General features: G+C 43.2%; 1 protein-coding gene and 1 long non-coding RNA gene across 5 annotated transcripts in view; one reads left to right on the top strand and one right to left on the bottom strand.

Annotated features, from left to right (window-relative positions):
- LOC117364589 (dynactin subunit 1-like) overlaps window positions 1-25,598 on the bottom strand; it is a 250,634-nt gene that overhangs the window by 17,008 nt on the left and 208,028 nt on the right. For all 4 annotated transcript variants that reach the window (XM_033953955.1, XM_033953963.1, XM_033953946.1 and 1 more), the window contains 2 exons: window positions 23,319-23,452; window positions 1,303-1,492 (listed from right to left, as the gene is read on the bottom strand). In XM_033953955.1, the coding sequence (XP_033809846.1) occupies window positions 1,303-1,492; window positions 23,319-23,452 (324 nt within the window). The remainder of the gene's footprint in view (window positions 1-1,302; window positions 1,493-23,318; window positions 23,453-25,598) is intronic.
- Window positions 21,274-25,598, top strand: part of LOC117364606 — a 36,571-nt gene continuing 32,246 nt past the window's right edge. The window contains exons 1-2 of the long non-coding RNA XR_004540281.1: window positions 21,274-22,168; window positions 23,346-23,469. This is a non-coding gene — a long non-coding RNA (uncharacterized LOC117364606). The remainder of the gene's footprint in view (window positions 22,169-23,345; window positions 23,470-25,598) is intronic.

Below are 25,598 nucleotides of genomic sequence, written 5' to 3' on the forward strand. Positions count from 1 at the left end.
TGGAGAAGAGGAGAATTAGAGGGGATATGATAGACTTACAAGATCATGAAGGGCATAGAGAAAGTAGAGAGGGACAGATTCTTCAAACTTTTGAAAACTACAAGAACGAGAGGGCATTCGGAAAAGTTGAAAGGGGACAGATTTAAAACCAATGCTAGGAAGTTTTTCTTCACCCAAAGGGTGGTGGACACCTGGAATGCGCTTCTAGAGGGCATGATAGGACAGAGTATGGTATTAGGGTTCAAGAAGGGATTGGATGATTTTTTGAAGGAAAAGGGGATAGAGGGGTATAGATAGAGGACTACTACACAGGTCCTGGACCTGTTGGGCCGCCGCGCGAGCGGACTGCTGGGCACGATGGACCTCTGGTCTGACCCAGCAGAGGCACTTCTTATGTTCTTATGTTTACAAAAAGTTATAAAAGTAAACATGTTACAAGAAATAGGATGATTCGTTGAACAGTAAAATAATAAAAATAAAAAAAAATAGGTCTTCAATTGCTTTCTAAAATGGCCATAAGAATGGGTAGTAAGCAACAATATTTTCATTGTCATGAAGAGCTTCCTGAGATGCCAAAGTATGATTAAGAAATTTCTTACTCCTGCAACTCTGGACAGGTGGAAAATTAAACAAAGGATGGGTTCTTCTACTATGTCTGTATGATGCTAAAGAAAATCTATTGACTAAGTAAGAAGGAGCTGTACCATAAACAGCCTTATAACAGAAACAGCCTGGTTTAAACAATACCCGCGCCTCCATTGGCAGACAATGCAATTCGCATTGACATGATCAAATTTCTTCAGGCCATAAATCATTCTGACCGCTGTATTCTGTATTATTATAAGTCTTGCTAATTTTTTCTTGGTGACTGTCAGACAATATTACAATAATCGAGAAGACTAAGTAATAACGATTGAACCAGTAATCTAAAAGCAGTAAATTCAAAATAAGATCTAATTGTTCACAATTTCCATAACGTGAAGTGGCATTTACACACTACAGCATCTATCTAAGCGTACATTGTAAGATGCTGGTCTAAATACAAGTATATGAGGGTGAATACTGAGAAACAATGATTTTCATGAATTTAATCATTTTTCTAATGTGATTGTGATCACCTTATTATTCAATGCTTTCTGAAAATTGGTGACCTAAGCTTTTGTCACCCTAAAGCTGAAATAGATAGATACAGAACTATGTAAAAGAACACAGTGTAAGAATAGATGAAGCCTCTGAGAATAAATAACCAGTTTCAGTTGTGTCCTAAACAGTGAGTGCTTGTATTTGTCCCAAAGATCAGACCTGTTCTCTTGTGTGTGATGTCCACCACCTTTGCATTGGCACTCATTTGCTGTAGTGCTTCCAGCAGCTGACTTGTCTTCCGGTATAGTGTACTGGAAATTAAATCAGCTGCCTGACGTTCTTTGGGAACTGCAAGCTTTGGGATGTGCAGAGGAGGCAGTGCTCCAAGTTCAGCATTTATCTGAGCTGCCTGGAGGAAGAAGACCAAAGAGGTACAATAAGAACATATACATTTGTTGAGAGCATGGCAAAAAATAAAGATACAAGACAGCAAACAATTTAGGTTGTGTGTAACTTAAAGCAGTATTCTTCAACCTTTTTACACCTATGGACCGGCAGAAATAAAATAATTATTTTGTGGACCGGCATCGGTCTGCAGACCGGCGGTTGAAGAACACTGAGCTAAGTCGTGGGCCAGACCCTGCTCATCTCTACCAAACTTCACCCCAGACCCTGCCCCCATAGTCCTAATTGTAACACTATAATCTTATTAACAATGCATCGATTGCACCACGGACTGGCAGTTGAAGAACACAGTTTTGGGCCTGATGCACATGCTGGCCCTGTGGACCGGCAGGAAATTTCTGTGGACCAGCACCGGTCCATGGATCGGTGATTGAAGAACACTGACCTAAAGTATATATATCTCTACAGATCAATATTCAAATACTGTGGGGAAGGAGTGTTAAAGGCTGCCCACACCTGGCTAGCCAATAGCATTGAATAGATGTGGACAATAGAAACATAGAAACATAGAAAGATGACGGCAGAAAAGGGCCATAGCCCATCAAGTCTGCCCACTCTATTGACCCACCCCATTAAGTCTGAATGCTAATGACCTGGTTCCTTAACTCGACCCTCGTAGGGATCCCACGTGGATGTCCCATTTATTCTTAAAGTCGAGCACGCTGGTGGCCTTGATCACCTGCACCGGAAGTCTGTTCCAGTGATCTACCACCCTTTCTGTGAAGAAATACTTCCTGGTGTCGCCACTAAATTTCCCTCCTCTGAGTTTGAGCGGGTGCCCCCTTGTGACCGAGGGTCCTTTGGGAAAGAATATATCGTTTTCCACCTCGACACGACCCGTGACGTACTTAAATGTCTCAATCATGTCACCCCTTTCCCTGCGCTCCTCTAGGGTATAGAGCTGCAGTTTGCCCAGTCTTTCTTCGTATGAGAGACCCTTGAGCCCCAAAACCATCCTAGTGGCCATCCTCTGGACCGACTCAGCTCGAAGCACATCTTTCCGGTAATGTGGCCTCCAGAATTGCACACAGTATTCCAGATGGGGCCTCACCATGGTTCTATAGAGTGGCATTATGACTTCAGGTTTACGGCTGACGAAACTTCTATTGATACATCCCATCATTTGCCTTGCCTTTGATGAGGCCTTCTCTACTTGTTTGGCAGCCTTCATGTCTGGCTCTACAGATTACAGCAATATTCAGCTACTTTCTATATACCTGTGCTATTTCCAAAGCTCAATGGGAATCAACCTGGTCAAGTGCTTTTTATTGGCGGCCCTTCATTTTGGAGTAATCTTCAAAACGCCCTTCATGCTGAGAGGAATTTAAAGGCTTTTAAAAAATGAGTCATTTTTTATGATGACTTTTAATAGTTTACCAGAAGAGGAGGGAAAGACTTATTGACATAGAAGGTGAAGCACAATATTTGGTATTAACTCTCTTTGTTTCTTTCATTTGGAATGTTTGTTTTTACATTACATTACATTACATAACTGGCTTATATTCCGCCTGTACCTTTCAGTTCTAAGCGGATTACATCAGAACGATAACTGGACATTTCCAGGAAAAGAAATACAAATTACAATTAAGGCGTAAGGTCTAAAGCAATTTTGATGAGTAGATTCTAAGAGGGGGAGAGAGGGGAAAAGAAAGGGATTAGGACGTTTGGGTGAATTTCTTGAATAGTAGGGTCTTTATTTCTTTGCGGAAAGCCTTGAGGTCAGTTGATGCTGTCAGTAGGTTGGTGATGGAGGGGTCCAATTTAGCTGCATGTGTTGCAAGTAAGTTGTCATACATCTTTTTGCGTTTAGTTCCTTTAAAAGGGGGGAAGGAGAAAGGGGATTGGGTTCTCCTCTGGTTGAGAGGTTCCTGTTTAGACGGTTGTTTAGGTGGGTGGGTGCCGTTCCGTTTAAGGTTTTGAATAAAATACAGTATAGTTTGAATTGGATGCGGGCTTGTATTGGAAGCCAGTGTGAGTCTAGGAAGGCGTTGGTGATGTGGTCAAATTTTCCAAGGGAATAGATCATTCTGAGGGCAGTGTTCTGCACGGTCTATAGTTGTTTTATTAGGTAGGTAGGACAAGAAAGGTAGAGGATATTGCAGTAATCCAATAGACTTAGGACTAGGTATTGAACTATGAGTCTGAATTGTTCTTTTTCAAATAATTTTCTGATTTTGCGAAGGTTGCGCATGGTGAAGAAAGCTTTTTGTGTGATTTTGTTGATTTGCACCTGAAGAGTGCAACCTCTGTCTACTGTTACTCCAAGGAGTTTGAGAGTGGGTTGTAGGGGATATTTGGTGGTTTTTATTTCTAGCTCAGTTATAGAAGGGGTTTTGTCCTTTTCAAGCAGTAGAAATTTAGTTTTATCTGGGTTGAGCTTCAGTTTATGTTCTGTCATCTATTTTTCCACTGCTTCTAGAGTTTTTTCCAGGGTGCCTGATTTGGTGGGGCCTTGTGTGTCAAAGGGGAGGAGTATGATGATATCGTCTGCATAGCTGAATGAAGTTACTTTGAGTTTGTCTAACAGGGTACTGAGGGAGGAAATGTAAAGATTGAAGAGCATGGGTGACAGTGGGGAACCTTGGGGTACTCCGCAGGGGTTGGTCCAAGGCTCCGATATAAGATCCTTTGTTTTTACTCTGTATGTTCTTGTTTTAAGGAATCCTTGAAACCAGTTGTATACTTCGCCTGAGATCCCTATTGCTTCTAATATCTGAAGAAGTATGGTGTGGTCGACCAGGTCGAATGCAGCAGAGAGGTTGAGTTTTAGCACTGTTCTATTCAATTTATAGAGTTATTTGTCATTTTATATACTTGTGGTGGTATTGTAAACTGCTTTGATCTGGTAAAGTATAGGCGGTATATCCAAGTTTAATAAACTGTAACTTAGGATGGCTTTGTTTCTGGTTGAATTAAATCTTGCTCAACTATACAGATAGCAGCTGAATATCGTCAACTAGCCAAAGAGTTAGATGGAACACACACACTTTGACCTGGCTCTGCCTTAGCAATATACAGCACTATCTAGATAGTGCTGTTGAAATAGGGTGCTCCTCTGATATAACAGCTGCTGTTCTATGGATAAGTATTAATATTGACCTGTTAAATTTGGCATAACAGGTTATTGTAGAGTTTTGTATAACATGGAAACAAAACCATAGAATACAAAAGAAAATAATTGTGGTTATTAACTAGAAACACTGAGTTTAGGGTTACATTACATTAGTGATTTCTATTCCGCCAATACCTTGCGGTTCAAGGCGGATTACATAAGAGTTGTCAGGAGGTTACAAGAATTGTCGTAAGAGTTACATAAGAGTTGTCGAGACCTTAAGATGATATATATTGGGTAATTAGATGCATATTAGATTTGTTATGGGTATAGAGTGGGTAGGTGGGGTTTGGGTAGGAACTGGTCGTATTAAATAGGTTTTATGTGTTTTTTGAAGAGTAGGGTCTTCGTTTCGTTCTTAAAGGTTTTGTAGTCTGTGGTCAAGGACAGCAGATTGGTGATTTGTCTGTCCAGTTTGGTTGCTTTGGTGGCTATTAGGTTGTCATATAGTTTTCTTCATTTGATATTTTTGGATGGTGGGTGTGTGAATAGTGAGTGGGTTCTCCTGTGCCTGGTTGAGGTGGATTGAGCTAGTCGGTTGTTCCAGTACGTTGGGCTTTCTCCATTAATAGCCTTGAATAGTAGGCAGTAGAATTTGAAGTGTACTCTTGCTTGTATTGGGAGCCAGTGTGAGTCATGGTATGCTGCTGTGATGTGGTCATATTTTTTTTCAATGAGTAGATGAGTCTTAGGGCTGTATTTTGTATTGTTTGTAATTGCTTTATCATGGTCGCTGGGCAGGGGAGGTATAGTATGTTGCAGTAGTCTATTAGTCCAAGGATAAGAGATTGTACCAAAAGTTGGAATTGTTTCCTGTCGAATTTTCGTATTTGTCTTAGGTTTCTCATGGTCACGAATGATGTTTTTATTACTTTGTTGATTTGTGGTTGCATGGTACAGCCTCCCAGAAGTTTTAGTGTGGGTTGAATGGGTTATGAGATCGAGTTTATTACTAGATTTGTTAAGTTTGCAGTTTTGCTATTTTCTAGGAGGATGAAGTTTGTTTTGTCAGAGTTAAGTTTTAGTTTGTGCTCTGTCATCCGTGTTGCTACTGTTTCAAGTGTTCTGTGTATTGTGCCTGTCATGGTGGGTTCTGGGTGGTCGAAGGGGAGGAGAATAGTGATGTCATCTGCATAGCTGTATGAAGTTATGCCATGTTTGTCTAGGTAGGAGCTGAGGGAGGCTATGTATATATTGAATAGTGTGGGAGATAGGGGTGATCCCTGGGGAACTCCGCAGGGGTTGAACCATGGTTCTGATTTTTCTTGTTTTGTTTTAACCCTGTAGGTTCTGGATTGTAGGAAGCCTTTAAACCATGAGAGTACCTTGCCTGAGATTCCTATGGAGTCTTGTGTTTGTAGGATGATGTCATGGTCTACCAGGTCGAAGGCTGCAGAGAGGTCTAGTTGTATGAGCAGGATTTTCTTGCCTGTACAGAGGTGTTGTCTGGCAGTGTCCATTAGTGTTCCTAGTAGGGTCTCAGTGCTGTAGTTGGCTCTGAAGCCAGACTGTGTGGGATGGAGCAAGTAGTGGTTTCTAGGTATGAGGTTAAGGTTTTGGCTATGAGGCCTTCCATCAGCTTGACGTACAGTGGGATTGAGGCTATGGGTCTGTAGTTAGATGGTTGGCCCATTGCTCCTTTGGGGTCTTTTAGTATCGGAGTTATGATGATTTTGCTGAGTTCTTGTGGGAAATGACCCTCTATAAGTAAAGTTTGTATCCATTGGAGAAGCAGGGAGCGGAATATTGTACTTGAGGCTTTTAGTAAGTATGGGGGGCAGTGGTTAAGGTCACAGGCTGCATGGTTGTATTTATTATAAAGATTGTTGAAGTTCTGACCATTGTATGGGTGAGAAATGGGACCAGGTTCTGCGACTGGTTCTTTTACTGTGGGGGGAAAATGAGGTCTCTTCTATGTGAGTGGGGATTCCATTGAACATGGCTCTGATGTTTGCGATCTTGTTTTTGAAGTGTGTGGCTAAGAGGGTGGCTGAGGGAGAGGGGGGAGTTGCTTTTGGCTAGGTAGGGTGTGGTGTCTGAGATCTTTTAGTAGCTTTTTTGTGCCTTGGGGTCCTTCTCCTATTTGCTTTGAGTAGTATGTCTTTCTTTTTTCTTTCAGTTTTTGTTTATTTTTGGTTCATTATTCTCCATGCTGTTTTTGTTGATTCTTTGCTGCTTTTTCTCCATTTTCTTTCTAGTTTTCTGCATTGTCTTTGAGTTGGAGTAGTTCATTGTCGAACCACTTGTCTGATTTTCTGTGGATTTTGGTTTTGGGTTTTTCTGGGGCTAGTTCATCCAGGGTTGCAGTACTTAGATGGTTTCATTGTGAGATGAAGTCTTTGGGTGTGTAGTATTGGATTATGGTGTCTGCTTTTGTCCAGAATGTAGTGGGATCGATATGTTTGTGTGAGTTGTAAGTTGTTTGTTGAGTAATTGGAATGCTTTTGTTATTGGTCCAATTGATTTTGAAGGAGTATGTGTAGTGATCAGACCAAAGGGATTGGTTCCATTTTCTGTTTGATGTTTGGATCTCTGGTTGTCTGGGTTGTTGGGACATGTAGGCTGCGATGTCGAGTTGGTGTCCTTTTTCGTGTGTGGTTTGAGATCTAGGATTTTATATGTTAAGGCCTCGAGATATGATAGTAAGGTTTCTACATGTTTGCAGGATTGGTTTTCGAGGTGGAGGTTGAGGTCTCCTAGAATTAGGTTGTAGGTTGTCATTAGTGAGTTTCGATATATAAATTCTTCAAATATTGGTTTAGCTGTGTTCCAGTTACTTGGGGTTATGTAGTAGAATATGCATGTTAGTGTTCCTTTAAGAGATGTGCTTGAAAGTTGACAGGCTAGTAAATCCATGTATGGGTTGGTTGTTTTGTCTTGTATTTTCACAATACAATATTTTGTCTTGTTCATTCACAACAACTTAGGAGGGTGGTTTACAAATCAGACATCAGATATACAGTGTTTCCCCGGTCATTCGTGGTCGGTGGTTCGCGGTCCTGGTCATTTGTGGTATTTTCCAATCGCAAACCACCGACCAGGAGAGGACAGTTAGAGAGGCAGGAGAGAGCAGCTGGAGCTTTGACACGCAGCTCCTGATTGGTAAGGCCCGATTTTTAGTGCAGGAAGAGGTGGTCACGGTTTTTCAAGATTCACGGGGGTTCTTGGAATGGAACCCCCGCGAATATCAGGGGAGTACTATATACTGTACCGTCAATGGAATCAATGCTATAAGGAGCCACTTAACTTAGACAGCAACTACTCACACAAATGTCAGTATTCTAGTTATTAACCAAAGAGGATCCCAGAAGAAGAATATTTGTCTATATTGTGTTCATTTTTATTTGGTGGTTTAAAAATTTCTGCATGTACCCCTTCTAAAAGTGCTTGCTTGTAGCAAAGCAGATCCAACACTGCACTGTTTTCAAGACTAAAATTAAAAAATATGCAAATACGTTCATTTATTGGGATTTATTAACTGCCTCTTTTCATGAAGAGATTCACCCAAAGTGGTTTATAATACATGAAATAGTAAATCAAGTACTCTTTAAGTATTTTTCCTATCTGTCCTGGCAGGCTCACATTCTAACTATGGTACCTGGGGTAATAGAGGGTTAGGTGACTTGCCCAGAGTCACAGACCGGGATCGAACTCAACCTCGGGTGCCTCCCCTCAAAACTGCACTCTTGCTGCTGTATGATTTGGTGGAATACAAAATGTGCTTCTTGGTACCACAATAACTACCTGAGAGGACATACCACAAATTGCAAGCCTGACTCAATTTTGTTATGTTTATTCCATATTCTACTTTGGCATGGCAGGTGAATTGGGGAAACACTGAAGTAACTGTTTCTTAATGTGTGAAAGCATTTATCTGTGTTCATTGCTTTCCGGGATCCCCTCAATGCAAATTTATTCCATGTTCTACTTTGGCATGGCAGATGAATTGGGGAAACACAAGTAACTGTTTCCTTATGTGTGGCAGCATTTGTCTGTGTTCATTGCTTTCTGGGATCTTCACAGTGCAAATGTTCAATCTAATTGTACTTTCTTGATCTTCAAGCTTTCCTTTTAGGTAAGCTGTCTGTTTTAATAGCACCTTCTACTGAACCTTCCAACTTCTGGCCCTCTTCCAACACATACCACATTTCTTCATCTCCTCCATTTTTTTTCTTTGTTCTACCAAATTTTCTAATTTGCAGCTGGAAACTATTTCCACAATCTTTAGCTTTGCTGTTTGAATCTCCAGCAACAGTTGCCCTCTTTTCACAGCACAAACCTCTACATTTGGAGATGTAAAGGGGCGATCCACCTTGACTTACATAGGCCTTTCTGTTAGCTTTGACGGTCTTTATATTTATCTTTTAACATTTGAATAGGTGTTGGCTTTAAGATGCACTACATTCTGGCTATAGAAGACATAGCCAATTTCCTAACACTTTAGACTCTCAAAAAATGTTTTTGTTTTTTTACCAACTCCAAGATACGCCAAAAGAATGCAGAGCAGTCTTTCAACTGCTTTACTTAAGCATAACTGCCAAATGGAAGTCTCCATAATCTGGATCATGTCACATGCTCCAAAAACAATCATATTGCTTCTACTGTATATCACTAGCTTTCACCTTAAAGAGCTGCCACGTTATTCATTCCAAGTGGGAGACGCAGTTTTACCCATTGAAATCAGTACAGCATGTCCCATAATGCACCAGCATGAAGTTGGCAGAAATCCAGAACCTGTGAAAAAATCTCCCTCCTGGAATAGGTAATTTGGCTCCGACCTTATATAATGAAGCATAGAACTCTGCAAAGACTTGGCTAATCTCCCACATTCCATGCACCAAGGCACTGTTTTTTTGATTGCAAAGCGCAAACAGGTTTGAGGTCCATACTAACCAATGATCGAAACAAAGGGGGAATTCCTGGATTTTCTCATCTAACTCCATAGAAAAGGTAAGCAGCGGGTTCTGGTGTTCAGTTTATATCTGCTGTCTATATTTTGCACTGTATTTGTCTATTTTTCTGTAGTTACTGAGGTGACCAAGCTCGCAGAGATGGGATGGAAACGGAATTTTTAAATTTTAGTCCTAGTAGTTTGCCGGTCCACAAAATAATTCTTTTATTTCTGCCGGTCCACGAGTGTAAAAAGGTTGAAAAACACTGGTATAGCACACTCAGATTTCTTCATACCAGTTTTGCTGCTGCATTTTGCAGTTTCAAGTTTACATGTTTATTCTCTGGAATATCAGTAAGATTAAGAAAAGTAATCAAGGTAGGAAGTAATAAAAGCAATGAACGAATGTTACAAAGATGTAATAAATAAAAAAAAATGTTGAAGATTGAATTAAGCAGCAGTTCAAAGGTTAGGGTTAAATCAAGGATAAACCCCAGTACTATAGTGGATCTTTCAATTATAATGAAAGGCCATTTGGTAATTTGATTGAATCAAGAGAAGAGTTTAGCCATAATAATTTAGGCCATGATTTTTACTCCAGGTCTTAACTCTATTGATGTAACTAACCACGATAATTGTATCAGATACTTTTTTTTTTGTCACAGGAACAAGTAGTAGCATGTCGTCGGCATAAGAGTAAAACCCAAATGAAGACCTAGATGTTAAAGAGTATGGGAGAAAGTGGGGAACCTTGTGGTACCCCATAATTTGATTTCCAACTGGATAAACGATCATTTTCCCACTCTGATGATTACAAAGAAATGGTATAATCATTCAATACTTTCACTGATACCTAGACAATTCAGCTTAAACAGTAGTATCTGTTGAACAACTGTTATCAAATGCAGTGGTGAGATCAAACTGTAATAATATCAATTCAGCACCTTAAGCCAGTGAAAGTTTTGCATCTGAAACTAAAGTGATTAACAAACATTCCATACTATGATAGGATCTAAAATCAAATTAGATTCTACAAATCTGAAATATGAAGTAGAGTTGGCACTATAGCCTCTAGTAATTTAGCAAGGTATATATGCCTATGGGTCTACAGTATAGTTATTGGGTTGATGCAAATCATAATTCTTGTTTTTGTGACTAGGTGTTAAAACTATATTTCCTAATTCAGGGGAAAATGAGCCCTTAATGTACACAGCCAATTTAGTACTTGTGGAGGTGGATCTATCAATAACTAAAAGAATAGCTGTTTAAAAACAGAAAGAAGCAGATAAATTGTATTTTTTTTTTTTAATGAGAAGCTGAATAAAGTCTGTTTTAATCTCTGGGAAAACACTTCATAACCTATCAGCAGGGACGTCTCTGGAATGCAAAACATCTGAGCAGATTCTATCCGGCATCTGTCCTCTTTCTCTCCCCCTCATTTCTAGCAGGTTTTCCCTTTTCTCCCACCACCTATCTTTATCTCCCTTCCCCCCATCCACCCCAGCTGCTGCTGCTGCTGCTTCCAAACCAGCATAATTCACTCACAGCACTGCAGCCTCTCTAAGTAAGGCTGCCATTTCTGCCCTGCAAGAAGAAAGTGACATCAGAAGGGGCTGGACCAGCAGCCATGTGTATGGAGTCTGTGACCATGCAAGTAAATTATGCTTTCTTGCCACTGCTGTTGATTTGAAGAAGTAATATGGAGGGGGGGTAGGTTTGGGAGTTGTAGGAAGTCCTATAGCTGCTTTTTCATAGCAGTTCAGTAGTGTTGCATGATAGCATATCACAGGTGTCGAAGTCGGTCCTCGAGGGCCGCAATCCAGTCGGGTTTTCAGAATTTCCCCAATGAATATGCATTGAAAGCAGTGCATGCACATAGATCTCATGCATATTCATTGGGGAAATCTTGAAAACCCGACTGGATTGCGGCCCTCGAGGACCGACTTCGACACCCCTGGCATAGACTAAGGAAACAGTGTTCAGTCCCTCTCTCAAGGACACTGGCATTATCCAAGGTCATCACAGTACCCACTGCAGTACTCAGTCACCACCCACATTTTATTTTAAAGATTTTGATATATTATAATAATAATAATAACTTTATTCTTCTATACCGCCACAATCTTGCGACTTCTAGGCAGTTTACAATCAAGAGTGCTGGACATTCAGCGAAATACAATAAGTAGATATTCAGAGGAAATACAGAGATCAGAGACCTCAGGAGGCAATAGTATAGAAATACAATTTGCTGAGCGAAAATGTAATATGTACATTTTAGTAGGTAATGTCCGACAGGACCTGTTGGGGATAAATAGCAACGTAAAGTTACGATAAGATGAAGATAGCAGATTATATTTATAACAGTGCTGTAAGTTCAGGTGGAATAGGGAGGGGGGAGGGAGAGGGAGCGCGGGTCAATTGTTTAGGTATTTCTGGAACAGGTTTGTTTTTAGGCGTTTCCTGAATTCCCCGTATGTAGTGGGCGAAAGCAGTTGGTCTAGATCTTTGCCCCATAGGACTGCTTGGTGAGAGAGAAGGTGTTCGTGGTGTTTTTTTCATTTTGCAGCCTCTAACTGGAGGGGAAATGAGTTTTGGGTGTGTGTTTCTCTTGAGTTTGTTATTAGAAAATGCGAAAAGGTCCGTTATGTACTTGGGGGTCAGGCCGTATAGTACTTTGAAGCAGAGGCAGGCAAATTTAAACCTTACTCGGGCTTCCGTTGGTAGCCAGTGCAGCTGCCGATAGTAGGGTGTCACGTGGTCGAATTTCTTCAGCCTGAAGATAAGTCTGACCGCAGCATTTTGCATTATTTGGAGACGTTTCATATTCTTTTGTGAGATTGCTAGATAGGCGATGTTGCAGTAGTCAAGCTGACTCAGTATGAGGGATTGCACTAGGATTCTGAAAGTTGACGTATCGAAGTATGATTTAATGGTTCTGAGTTTCCAGAGAGTAAGGAAACCTTTTCTGAATAGGAAATCCACTTGTTCCTTCATTGTTAGGCATTGGTCTAGAACAGGGGTGCCCAATACGTCGATCGCAATCGACCGGTTGCTCAGGAAGGCAACGTGAGTCGATCGCAGAGCCCATCCCGGGCTCCGTGATAGACTCGCGTTGCCTTCAAAATCTATCGGCCGATTAGCCTTCCTCTCCCCGATTGCCTGGTGAAGACAGCTTCCCTCCCTTCCACTCACTCACTGCCCTCTTGCCCACAAGCGAATTGAACTCAGGCTGCGGGGCTTTAACACTGCGTGCGCTGGCTTCCCTTCTTCGAAACAGGAAGTTATGTCATTCCTGTTTCAGAAGGGAAGCCGGCGCGCGCAGTGTTATAGCCTGCCTGGGTTCAGTTCCTCTAACAACGCGTGCTCCAAAACAGGAATGACGCACCCTGCAAACTCCGGCCTTGGGGCGCAACACTCTTGGTAGCTGGCTGCAGCCGCAGACGCGTCCCGCACGGCCACAGCGGCAAGTATTTGAACTGCCGAAGGGGCAGGACGCGGCAGCCATGCTCTGAGCGTCGCCTTCCCTCCCCGTGGAATGTTTCCGTTCATGTCCGACCCGAGGAGAACACCGCCGAACATAAATGGGTGAGTGCCGTTCTTCCCACATATTTTTCTGTTACCCTCTCCCGCTCCAGCATCCCCAGAGCCAGAGTAGGCAAGTGGCTGCGTCCGTTCCTTCACTGGGGCTTCTCCAGAAGGCAGGGCAAGTAGGGATTAAAAATAAAACAAAAAATATTATAATGCATCTATATTGCTTTGCCACTAGCCGGCAAGTCTGAGAGGCCCAAACCGGACATTATAACGTGTGGGGTGATGCCGCCCTTTACCTCCAGCATGTCTACCAAACACATAGGTGGCAGCAGACACACAGTAAATGCCACGGGCTTCCAAGAGAAGGGAAGGAAAAGAGAAACCAGACCATGGAAGGAGAGAGAAGGGAAGGAGACAGATGCCAGACCAGGGGCAAGGAAGGAGAGAAAATGCCAGATAATGGAGGGGGGAAGGAGAGATAGAAGAGAAGGAGAGGAGAAAGATGCCAGGGCATGGGGGGAGGGACGGGAAATTAAGAAGACAGATGCCAAACCAGAGAGAAAGGAAGGAGAGGAGATGCCAGAGCATGGCAGGGGAGGAAGAGATAGAAGGAAAGGAGAGAGATGCCAGGCCATGGGGTTGAGTAGGAAGGAAAGGAGGCATGAAGAGAGAGAGAAAGAAAGGGCAGGGACAGAGCAATAAAAAGTTTAGGGAGGGAATGAGGTCTGGAGGAGAGGAAGCATACATGCTGAAAGAAGGGAAGAAATATTGGATGCACAGTCAGAAGAAGAAAGTGCAACCAGAGACTCATGAAATCATCAGACAACAAGGTAGGAAAAATGATTTTATTTTAAATTTAGTGATCAAAATGTGTCTGAATTTATATCTGCTGTCTATATTTTGCACTATGGCCCCCCCTTTTACTAAACCACAATAGTGGATTTTAGTGCAGGGAGCCAATGAACGTCGAGAGTAGCGCTGGGCATTCAGCGCAGCTCCCTGCGCTAAAAACTGCTATTGTGGTTTAATAAAAAGGATGGAGGGTATATTTGTCTATTTTTGTATGGTTGTTACTGAGGTGACAGTGCATAGAGTCATCTGCCTTGACCTCTTTGAAAAAAACCCAGAATTGGAATGATAATTAACATTTTCTCAGCGTACAGTGTGCTTTGGTTTTAAAAAAAATTTTTATTGTTGGTAGATCATTTTGACTTGGTCATTTTAAAAGTAGCTCGCAAGCCCAAAAAATGTGGGCACCCCTGGTCTAGAATAACACCTAGTATTTTCATGGTGGGCTGAATAGGGTAGTTGAGTTTATTGATGCATAGTGGGGTTTTATTGTCAAGCGGGTGAGGGGAGGCAACGAAGAATTTTGTGTTTTCTGTTTTTGTTTGTTATTATCCACCCTTAACTAGATCAGAGCGGTTTACAAGTTTTTAAAAAGTTTAAAGAATATTAAAATAGAACTCCATAAAAGATGGGACAAACCTTTCTTATTCTCTCAAGAAGGCATTCAGTCTTGCACACTCTACTTCTATGTCTTATTTACATTTTCAAATGTTTTGCCCGGGGCACACCATCACTCTCCTATACAGAAGAAATGCATTTTAAGTAATGTCTTAAAGGCCTCTGCAGACTCTTCCACAACATGGGAACCAGCCAAAAGAATGCCCTCTCTGGTTGTACCGCTTTGTGCTTTTGAAAAATGAGGTGATAACATTCTGAAGTCTTGCATTTATGTAAGACATTTTGTAAGTGTGTAAAAAGATGTCTTATCTACTTAAGTACTGATGTTCTTGTTCCCACAGTGACATGCTGTACACAGAATTCTGAATTGTATTGGCAGCCAATGGTACATTACATTACTGATTTCTATTCCGCCTCAACCTTGCAGTTCTGGGCGGATTACAAAAGAGACATCTGGACATTTCCAGGATGATTACAAAGAGACTTCTGGACTTTTCCAGAAGAGTTACAAGAAGAAGAACATTTCCAGAGGAGTTACAAGAAGAATGGTGTAGTATAGTTTAGGGAATGGGATATGGCAAGGAGGATTGGGCTATTCCAGTGGATATACATTACAAATTGTGTGTGTGTGGGAGGGGGGGGAGTGGCACATGATCAAATAGTCATACATTCCCCAAGAGTCTAATCCTGTGTTCTGCAGCATCACTTAACCGCAGTCTGTCAGAAAGCAGTTACATAGCATTCCCATAGACCAGCCTAGATGTATATAAAGTATGTATCAATGTTTGTAATGCTGTCTCATCAAAATATCTTTTCACTGACTAACAACCTCGGTACTTGAAAGGACAGATGATTCTCAGAAAATAAGGAGGAATAAATTATCACTCCTAAATTCCTGCAACTGGATACTGGTGAAATCAGCTTACTGAACAAAAGATGGCGCTATATTTAGAAATAGGTTTGCAGTTTTGGAAACATTTAGAATTATGCTGCTGAAACCAGTCAGCTGTCATAACCTATATTATCCCAGGACAAACAGGCAGCATATTCTTGACTGATGGGTGACGGCACCGACGGAGCCCCGGTACGGACAATTTTAGAGTGATTGCACTCTAAGAACTTGGAAAGTTCCAGTAGGCCGCACCGCGCACGCGCGAGTGCCTTCCCGCCCGACAGAGGCGCGCGGTCCCCAGTTTCTTAGTTTCCGCGGAGCTAAGAAGTCGCATTTTTCAACGGCTGTTGAAATTTTTTCTTATACGCCTTCCCGCTCGCGAAACCTTTTTGGGAGTTTTTTCCCTTCTTTCTTTTCTTTTTCTAAAAAAAAACCAAAAAAAAAAACCGAGAGTTTATTTCTTTATTTATTTTTTTCTTCATTTCGGTTTTGCCCCGGCGGGGCCTACTGCCACCATCGAGGCCTCGGCCTTCGATTTGACAGAAGCCGTTTTCACTTTCATGCCCCCCCAGCCAGGGTTTAAAAAGTGCCAGCGGTGTGCACGGCCTATATCCCTCATGGACCCGCACAACTGGTGCTTACAGTGCCTGGGTCCTGAGCATCAGGCTTCCACCTGCACCCGCTGTGCCACATTAAAAAAACGTACATTAAAAAATCGCCAGATACAACAGCGATTACTCTTCAGTGCCGATATGTCCGATCCTGCGGCATCGACACCGGCATCGGCCCCATCGCAGTCGGCACCCACTTCGTCGACACCGCGCGATACTGCTCCGGCGTCGCAACATCCAGGTAAGCCGGCTAAGAAGCCTTCCCCGCTGGGGCGTCCTCCGGTCTCGATTGCAGCGAGCCCAGTCCTGCCGACCGTGAGGCGCCCGCGGAAGCGCTCCGCCCCTATCGAGGTGAGTCCCTCGACCTCCTCATCTTGGGGCGTCGAGCAGCACCGCAGGTACCGCAAAAGAAAAAGGCGGTACCGGTGCCCTCTTTGGATGAGCGCATTTCAGCCATCCTACAGACGCAGCTCAAGGAGCAGTTACAACAACTCCTTCCTGCTCTATTGGCACCGAACCTTCCGGTCCCGGTCCGGTCTGAGCCGCCGGTACCGGCAGTGGAGCAACCTTTATTGTCTGCGTCCACTGTCTCGGTACCGGTTCACTCGGCCTCATCGATATCGATGCCAGTTCTTGCACCGGAACCGAGAGCCCAGCATCAGTCGGTGCAGACTTCGGCACCGTTGCAGTCGGTAACATCTCCCGGTACCGTATCTATGAGGTCGGGTAAGTCAGCACGCAAATCCCGACACCTAGAACCCTCTACTCCGGAGTCTCGAGACCGTAGCTCCCATATTAGGGACCCTGATCTGTGGGGTGACTCCGAAGAGCCTTTTCTTTCTGAGGGTGAGTGTTCCTCGGATGAGGATGATCCTGTTGTTCCTGATCCATCCTCCAAACATGATTCCACGTCTTTCACTTCTTTCCTGAAGGACATGTGCGAATCTCTCTCCATTCCTTTGGAGGCTGAGTCTAAAAAATCCAAGGCCTTTCTTGATGCCCTTGACTTTGACCAGCCTCCAAAGGAATTTTTGAAACTCCCTCTTCATGACATCTTGAGGGAAACTTTTTATAAAAATTTAGAGACTCCTTTGACTATCCCAGGAGCTCCCCGTAAATTGGATTCATTATATAAAGTAATTCCTATTCCTGGATTCGATAAGCCACAGCTTCCACATGAATCACTGCTTGTGGAATCTACGCTTAAGAAGTCTGCGGGAGCTAGTGTATATGCTTCTGTCCCTCCTGGCAGAGAAGGTAAAGCCATGGACAAATTCGGTAAGCGGTTATACCAGAATGCAATGCTAGCTAATAGATCTGGTAATTATGCTTTTCACTTTTCTTTTTATCTTAAGCATCTCTTTACCACCATGGCTTCCTTTGAAAAGTACCTTCCTGAGCGGAAACGACAGGCTTTCCACCAATGCTCGTCTTCTCTTTTCCAACTCCGTAAATTTATGGTAAGATCCATTTACGATACCTTTGAATTTACCTCCAGAGCAACGGCCATGTCTGTGGCCATGCACCGCCTTGCCTGGCTTAGAGTATCCGAGCTTGATGTCAACCATCAAGATCGGTTGGCTAATGCTCCATGCCTGGGGGATGAGCTTTTTGGGGAATCCATGGACTCGACCACCCAAAAGCTCTCCGCCCATGAGACACGCTGGGATACTCTCCTCAAAACAAAAAAGAAGACTCCACCGGCACGGCCTTTCAGACAGCAGTCGGCCTACCAACGCCGTTATGTGGCTCGTCCATTGCCATCAGCTCCCCAGCAAACTAGGCGTCAACGTCAACAACAACGTCAGACTCCTAGACCACCACAGCAACAACCTGTGAAGCCGCCTCCACAGCAAAAATCTACGCAGCCCTTTTGACTTAATTCTCCAGGGCATAGCCAGCGTCCAAATATCTACCCACCTACCTCAACCTATAGGTGGCCGTCTCACTTTTTTTCTCAGCCAGTGGGAAGTTATCACTTCGGACCAATGGGTCCTCAACATCATCCGCCACGGCTACTCTCTCAACTTTCAGACCCTTCCGGCCCAAAGTCTACCAAAAGAGTTTGCTTTGAACACTCCTCAGTCTTCCCTCCTTCTTCAGGAGGTTCAATCCCTCCTCCTTCTGAACGCTATAGAGGAAGTTCCTCTGGATCAAAAGGGGCAGGGATTCTACTCCCGTTACTTTCTAGTCCCCAAAAAAACAGGAGATTTCAGACCAATTCTAGATCTTCGCGATCTCAACAAATGCTTGGTCAAGGAAAAATTCAGAATGCTTTCTCTGGCCACTCTTTACCCTCTTCTCGATCACGGCGATTGGCTATGCTCCCTCGATCTCAAAGAAACATACACTCACATACCCGTCAATCTGGCCTCCAGACAGTATCTCCGCTTCATGATCAATCATTGTCATTACCAATACAAGGTACTACCCTTCGGTCTTGCCTCCTCTCCAAGAGTGTTCACTAAATGCCTGATTGTGGTGGCTGCCTTTCTACGCTCTCACCACCTTCAGATCTTTCCTTACCTGGACGACTGGTTAATCAAGGCCATTTCATCTCAGTCAGTACTCCTGGCCACCAACCAGACCATCCTTTTTCTACAACTCCTGGGATTCGAGATCAATCTACCCAAATCTCATCTTATCCCCACGCAAAGACTTCAATTCATTGGAGCGGTGTTGGACACAGTCCTGATGAGAGCGTTCTTGCCATCCAACCGTCTTCACACTCTTCAATATCTTTGTCAGCAGGTGCTTCCACAACGTTCCATCTCTGCCAAGCAAATGATGATACTCTTGGATCACATGGCCTCGACAGTTCGTGTCACCCCCCTTGCACGTCTTCACCTGCGCACTCCTCAATGGACCCTAGCTACCCAGTGGTCCCAAGCGACGGATCCTTGTTCACGACACATATCTGTGACATCATCTCTTCGTCAATCTCTTCAATGGTGGTTGATATCCTCAAATCTCTCCAGAGGTCTTCTGTTCCATCTACCTCCTCATCAACTTGTCATCACCACCGACGCCTCCCCTTATGCCTGGGGAGCTCATTTGAACGAATTCTAAACTCAAGGACTTTGGACAGTCCAGGAAATGAAGCACCACATCAATTTCCTGGAACTCAGAGCGATGTTTTATGCCCTCAAGGCCTTCCAACATCTTCTCTTTCCTCAGGTTCTTCTACTGTGCACAGACAATCAAGTTGCGATGTACTACATCAACAAACAGGGTGGGACAGGCTCTCGCCTCTTGTGCCAGGAAGCCCAGAAGATTTGGTCTTGGGCCACAGCTCGCCAATTATTCCTGAAAGCTATCTACATTCAGGGGGAACAGAATTCCTTAGCGGACAAACTCAGCAGAATTCTCCAGCCCCACGAATGGACTCTCTATCCTTTGACTCTCCAGTCCATTTTTGCTCAATGGGGCACTCCTCAGGTGGACCTATTTGCAGCTCCTCACAATCATCAGCTGCCCCACTTCTGCTCCAGACTCTCCTCTCCTCACCGTCTGGCAGCGGATGCATTTCTCCTGGATTGGTCCAATCTGTTCCTGTATGCTTTCCCTCCTCTGCCGCTCATGTTACGAACCTTGTTCAAGCTCAAGAGGGAACGAGCCACCATGATTCTGATTGCTCCACGGTGGCCCAGGCAACATTGGTTCTCCCTTCTACTTCAACTCAGTTCCAGGGAACCTTTTCTTCTTCCACTGTTTCCTTCTCTGCTTACGCAGCATCAGGAAACCCTTCTGCATCCCAACCTCCAGTCTCTGCACCTGACAGTTTGGTATCTCTCGGGCTGACTTCACATGATTCTCTTCTGTCTCAGCCCGTTCGTTCTATTCTGGATGCTTCCAGGAAACCGGCCACTCTGCAATGTTACCATCAGAAGTGGACACGGTTTTCTTCTTGGTGTATTCTTCATCATCATGATCCCACTTCCCTTGCAGTGGAGACCTTGTTGGATAATCTTCTTTCCTTATCTGACTCTGGTCTCAAGTCTACGTCCATCAGAGTCCACCTCAGTGCTATTGCTGCTTTTCATGAGCCAGTTCAGGGGAAACTTCTCTCAGCTCATCCTTTAGTGTCCAGATTCATGCAGGGTCTTTTTCATGTGAAACCACCTCTTAAGCCCCCTCCTGTGATCTGGGATCTCAATTTGGTTCTGTCTGCTCTAATGAAGCCTCCATTTGAACCCTTGGCTACCGCCACTTTCAAGTTTCTTACTTGGAAGGTACTTTTCCTTATTGCGCTCACCTCTGCCAGGAGGGTCAGTGAGCTCCATGCACTAGTTGCTGATCCACCTTTCACAGTCTTCCATCATGACAAGGTGGTTCTGCGTACACATCCAAAGTTTCTTCCTAAGGTTGTCTCTGAATTCCATCTCAACCAATCCATTGTTCTGCCTGTTTTCTTTCCGAAACCTCACTCTCATTCTGGAGAACAGGCTCTTCATTCTTTGGACTGTAAGCGGGCTTTAGCTTACTATTTAGACCGTACTAAGCCCCACAGATCATCACCCCAACTCTTTCTGTCCTTTGATCCGAATAAATTGGGACGTCCTGTTTCTAAACGTACGCTGTCAAATTGGCTCGCAGCGTGCATTTCATTCTGTTATGCTCAGTCCGGACTGCCACTGGAAGGTTCTGTCACGGCCCATAGAGTTAGAGCTATGGCAGCATCTGTAGCTTTCCTCCGTTCCACTCCTATTGAGGAAATCTGCAAGGCTGCTACTTGGTCCTCAGTTCATACTTTTACATCTCATTATTGTCTGGATGCATTCTCCAGACGGGATGGACACTTCGGCCAATCTGTTTTGCAAAATTTGTTTTCCTAATGGCCAACCTTCCCTCCATCCCTCTTTTTGTTAGCTTGGAGGTCATCCATCAGTCAAGAATATGCTGCCTGCTTGTCCTGGGATAAAGCACAGTTACTTACCGTAACAGGTGTTATCCAGGGACAGCAGGCAGATATTCTTGCGTCCCACCCACCTCCCCGGGTTGGCTTCTTAGCTGGCTTATCCTAACTGGGGACCACGCGCCTCTGTCGGGCGGGAAGGCACTCGCGCGTGATCGGTGCGGCCTACTGGAACTTTCCAAGTTCTTAGAGTGCAATCACTCTAAAATTGTCCATACCGGGGCTCCGTCGGTGCCGTCACCCATCAGTCAAGAATATCTGCCTGCTGTCCCTGGATAACACCTGTTACGGTAAGTAACTGTGCTATCTTTCCTGGAGCTTTGCTAAGTCCATAGTAATTGGTGACATTTTTGCTAAAATAAGTATGTCATCTGTATAGTTAATATAAAGTCAGCCCTTGCTCCTGTATCAATGCTATTAACGGGTTCAAAAACATGTTGAACAAAAGTGGAGACAATACTGCCCCTTATGGCATTTTGCAGTCCAAAGGTACCTTACCTGATCTCTCCTCCCCATAATCTATGTACAGTATGCTCTTTGGTAAAAAATGATTTAAGCCATGTAAGTGCCTCTCTCCCTCAATGCCAATAGATTGTATCCTTAGTAATAACAAAGCATAGTTTCATAGTTTATTTAAAATTTGATTGCACGCCTATCAAAATTCTAGGTGGCAGTCAAATCTAAGGAAATAGCCATGACGGGTTGCAAGCATCTAGAGTTTTCCACATTTCACGAAGAACAGCAGTGGACGTGAATTTGTCTTCATTCTTGGAAAACTCCCTTGAGGTTGTCACCCATAGAACTACCATGCTGTTAATTCTAGCCTTGGAGAGTGATAGGGAATTTATTCTTCATTTGTATTTTCGTCATATTAGGCTCTAATGTTTGAATTTTTCCAGATCTAGCTCAGAAAACCCAGAGACGTAGGAAAGAGTTCTTGTCCTTGAGGCCAAGAACTCTTGCTTTGGGGGCTACATTTCTTGTTAAATTTCCCGGTTTCTGTACTATGTGTTTTTCTAAACCTGGACTGTCTTGGATGCAAGACATTTGTTTTATCCACAAAATTTGCCATTTGTTTCCAGATAACCTGTTCCAAAAGCTTTGCTGGGAGGCAAAGGTTAGAGATTGGTCTATAATTTTGAACACTAAATGCCGAGCAGAGGATTTCAAAACAGATTGGACACTTGCCCATTTCCATTGTGTTGGTACTATATTTCCTTTTATACGATTATTGATCATCAGTAGCAGTCTGGAATGGGGTCTAATCTTACACAAGGTTGCTTAATTTCCTGTAGTAGTTTTTCCAAAGTAATAATGGAGCAACCCTGAAAACGATCTAATTTTGAAACTAAAAGGTTGGTGCCTGATATCTAGTCATCTGTCTCCTTAATCTTCCCTTTTCAACAAGTGCCATATAAGTCTTGCACCTTAGTTTGAAATTGGCATGCTAAGACTTTTGCCTTTAACCTAGCACTTGGTTCTCTTACAGGTCCTTTGTCAGTATCATCTTATCTTATTTTTTTTTTTTATTTTGTTTTACCAGATAGAACATCTGACTTGGTTTGTTCTCACATTTCTGTAACTTATTGGAGAAATATTATTTCCTTGCCTGTCTCACTTGGGGCTTGTAATATTTTTGTAAGTCGCTGCTTTGCAAAAACCCTCCCCCCTGCTCATCCACCCCCTTCTTTCTAGTGATTATGTAGAACTGCCTTCCAGTGCTCTTGTTCCCAATGCCTTACTATTAGCTTGTTCCTACTCCAAATTTTGCTGCTAGTCGTATTTGAAGTGGGCCAGGCAGGCTCACACGTACAGAGGACTGGAGAGCTGCAGATAAAGGTTTAAACCAGTGGTCTCAAACTCAAACCTTTTGCAGGGCCACATTTTGGATTTGTAGGTACTTGGAGCGCCTCAGAAAAATAGTTAATGTCTTATTAAAGAAATTACAATTTTGCATGAAGTAAAACTCTTTATAGTTTATAAATCTTTCCTTTTGGCTAAGTCTTAATAATAATATTGTAATTTATAGCTAAAGAGACATATGATCAAGAAACTGTTTAATTTTACTTTTGTGATTATGATAAACATACCGAGGGCTTCAAAATAGTACCTGCCGTGCCGCATGTGGCCCCCGGGACGTGAGTTTGAGACCACTGGTTTAAACTGATAAAATGTCCAGATGCTTTCTCCTTCTAGCTTCTAGACATTAATCTATATACCTGTCTATGACCTAGAGCACATCTGACAGCAACCCCTCCCCCCTTCTACATTTGGGTCTTAGGCACATACAGAGTTTGCTTTAGATTTAATCTAGCTCTAAGAATAACATTGGTATGCAAATAATCACTGACCTTCAACCTGTTGTTCTCATGCTTCAGGCGGTTAATGGTGAGCCTTAGTGCATCAATCTGCTGCAGGAGGAGAGGAGAATCCTTAATCTGGACAGGACCAGAGCTGCTCCCTAACAACTGACCAGAGCTGACAGCTGTAAAAATAACAAAGGTAATATATGTATATATATATATATTGGATTAAGACCTACAAACAAACGAGCAAATCTTGTAGATAAAATCAAAGTGGAAGCCTGGGGTAGGGGTGGGATGCAGAGGCAAGATAGGGTTTAGATTAAGGAGTAGAGTAACTGCAATCGGTCATTCCTCTTTTTTACAGGGATAGACTGCAGAACCACACCCCTACTGCTTTGGAGTCTGAAAAGTACTGGTGGAAATGTGTTAGGCTGTTCAACCTTAGTCCTTCCACAGTTCTATCAAGTCTTGGTAACATGGTAGATGATGGCAAATAAGGACTGAAATAGCCTATTATTCTGACCAGTAAGGTGGTTAAAATTGTGACTGCCACTCCGTGCAATGTACCTGCTCCCACCCTAATGTCTTTGTGTGAAGGTTCTAACTGCAACTCTGTGCCTGGGACTGGATGGCTTGTATGTTGCTATTGCTCGGATGACATGAGAATTAGAAAGTAACAAGCAAAAAACAAAAGGAATTGACCCCAAAATATCCACAAAGAAGAAAATCCAGAGAAAACCAAAAAAACTCTGTGGAGTGACGATGTTCCCAAATGAACTTTATTTGAAAGTATCAAAGTTCCAAAGGTACACTAAAATCATCCACATAAAATAATTCCATCCACATAAAAATAAATCATCCATATAAGAGCCTTAAAGGATCTAGTCTCACTTCCGGCCCACCACACAATTGTTTCCCACGTACTCACCTTTATAGGACCCCCAGGGACCCCTGAAGAAGAATTTTTGTCGAAATGCGGACCGTGTTGGGTCCTGTATCCCTAGCGGACTAGGTCCTTTAAGGCTCTTATGTGGATGATTTACTTTTATGTGGATGGAATTATTTTATGTGGATGATTTTAGTGTATCTTTGGAACTTTGATACTTTCAAATAAAGTCCATTTGGGAACATCATCACTCCACAGAGTTTTTTTGGTTTTCTATGAGAATTAGAAAGTAACATGATAAGTTACTGTGGGAATCCCCACGGTAACTGGGAAATGTTGCCAATTTTTCCCAGTATTACTGCGGCGATGGTTGACCATTCCGAGGTTTTGCCACGGGAATGGGAACCGTTGCCACAGAAATAACGCGGCAATGGGGACTCGGGGTTCCCTCCCCAAGCCTACCTTTTAGCATTCCCAGCGGTCTAGTGGCTTCTTTGGGAGCAGAAAAGAGCCCAACTCTTTCCTGCCACTGCTACAGGAGGTGGTGCTAAATTTTACAAAGCTACAGCGAATGGAAAAAAATGTCACTTGGGGGCTCCTTTTACAAAGGCGCGCTAGCGGTTTAATGCGCTTAATAGTGCGCGCTAAACCGCCGGACGCACCAGCCGCTACTGCCTCCTCTTGAGCAGGCGGTATTTTTTGGCCAGCGTGGGGGTTAGCGCGTGATGAAAAGTCACGAGCGATAACCCCACTAAGCGTGCCTTTGTAAAAGGAGCCCTTGGTATTGAATTAGTTGTAATAGGTGTTATCCATTAGAGAATGACACGGTGACAAAATTCATCACCATCCCCGTCCCCGCGGATAACCGCGGGAAATAATCCCATGTCATTTTCTAGTGTCTATTTCACTTCTACACCAGCATTCTTCAAAGCAAAGCTTGCGGGTCAGTGGCTGTGCCCAATTATACTCTGATTCTTCCCTCTCTCCTTAAAGAATGACATGAAGATGGTTTCCTGCGGTTATCCGCGGGGAAGGGAACGGTGATGAATTTTGTCACCATGTCATTCTCTATTATCCATCCTTAAATGTAACATTCTATTTAAACAGAACAGCTTTAAAAACAATCAATGATGACAAAGTGCTTCTTGTAAGTGACTGTATAAAACTATTTGTATACTTGAATCTAAATAGGAAATGTGCCAAGTTACACATGACTGAAAAGGGGTGAGCATGTGAAAAAAAATGCATTACCTATAAATAAATAGAAGCCAAAAAGTGATATAAACATCCTATGGCCCCCTTTTTTCAAACTTCAGTAGAGCTTTTTACTGGAGGCTGGCGAGGTAAATACTCCGACGCTCATAGGAATTGAATAAGCGTCAGAGCATTTACCTTGCCGGCCCGCGGTAAGAAAATCTCCTACGCAGTTTGATAAAAGA

Source organism: Geotrypetes seraphini, chromosome 1 (assembly GCF_902459505.1).
Source record: "Geotrypetes seraphini chromosome 1, aGeoSer1.1, whole genome shotgun sequence".
NCBI classification, from domain to species: Eukaryota; Metazoa; Chordata; class Amphibia; order Gymnophiona; family Dermophiidae; genus Geotrypetes; species Geotrypetes seraphini.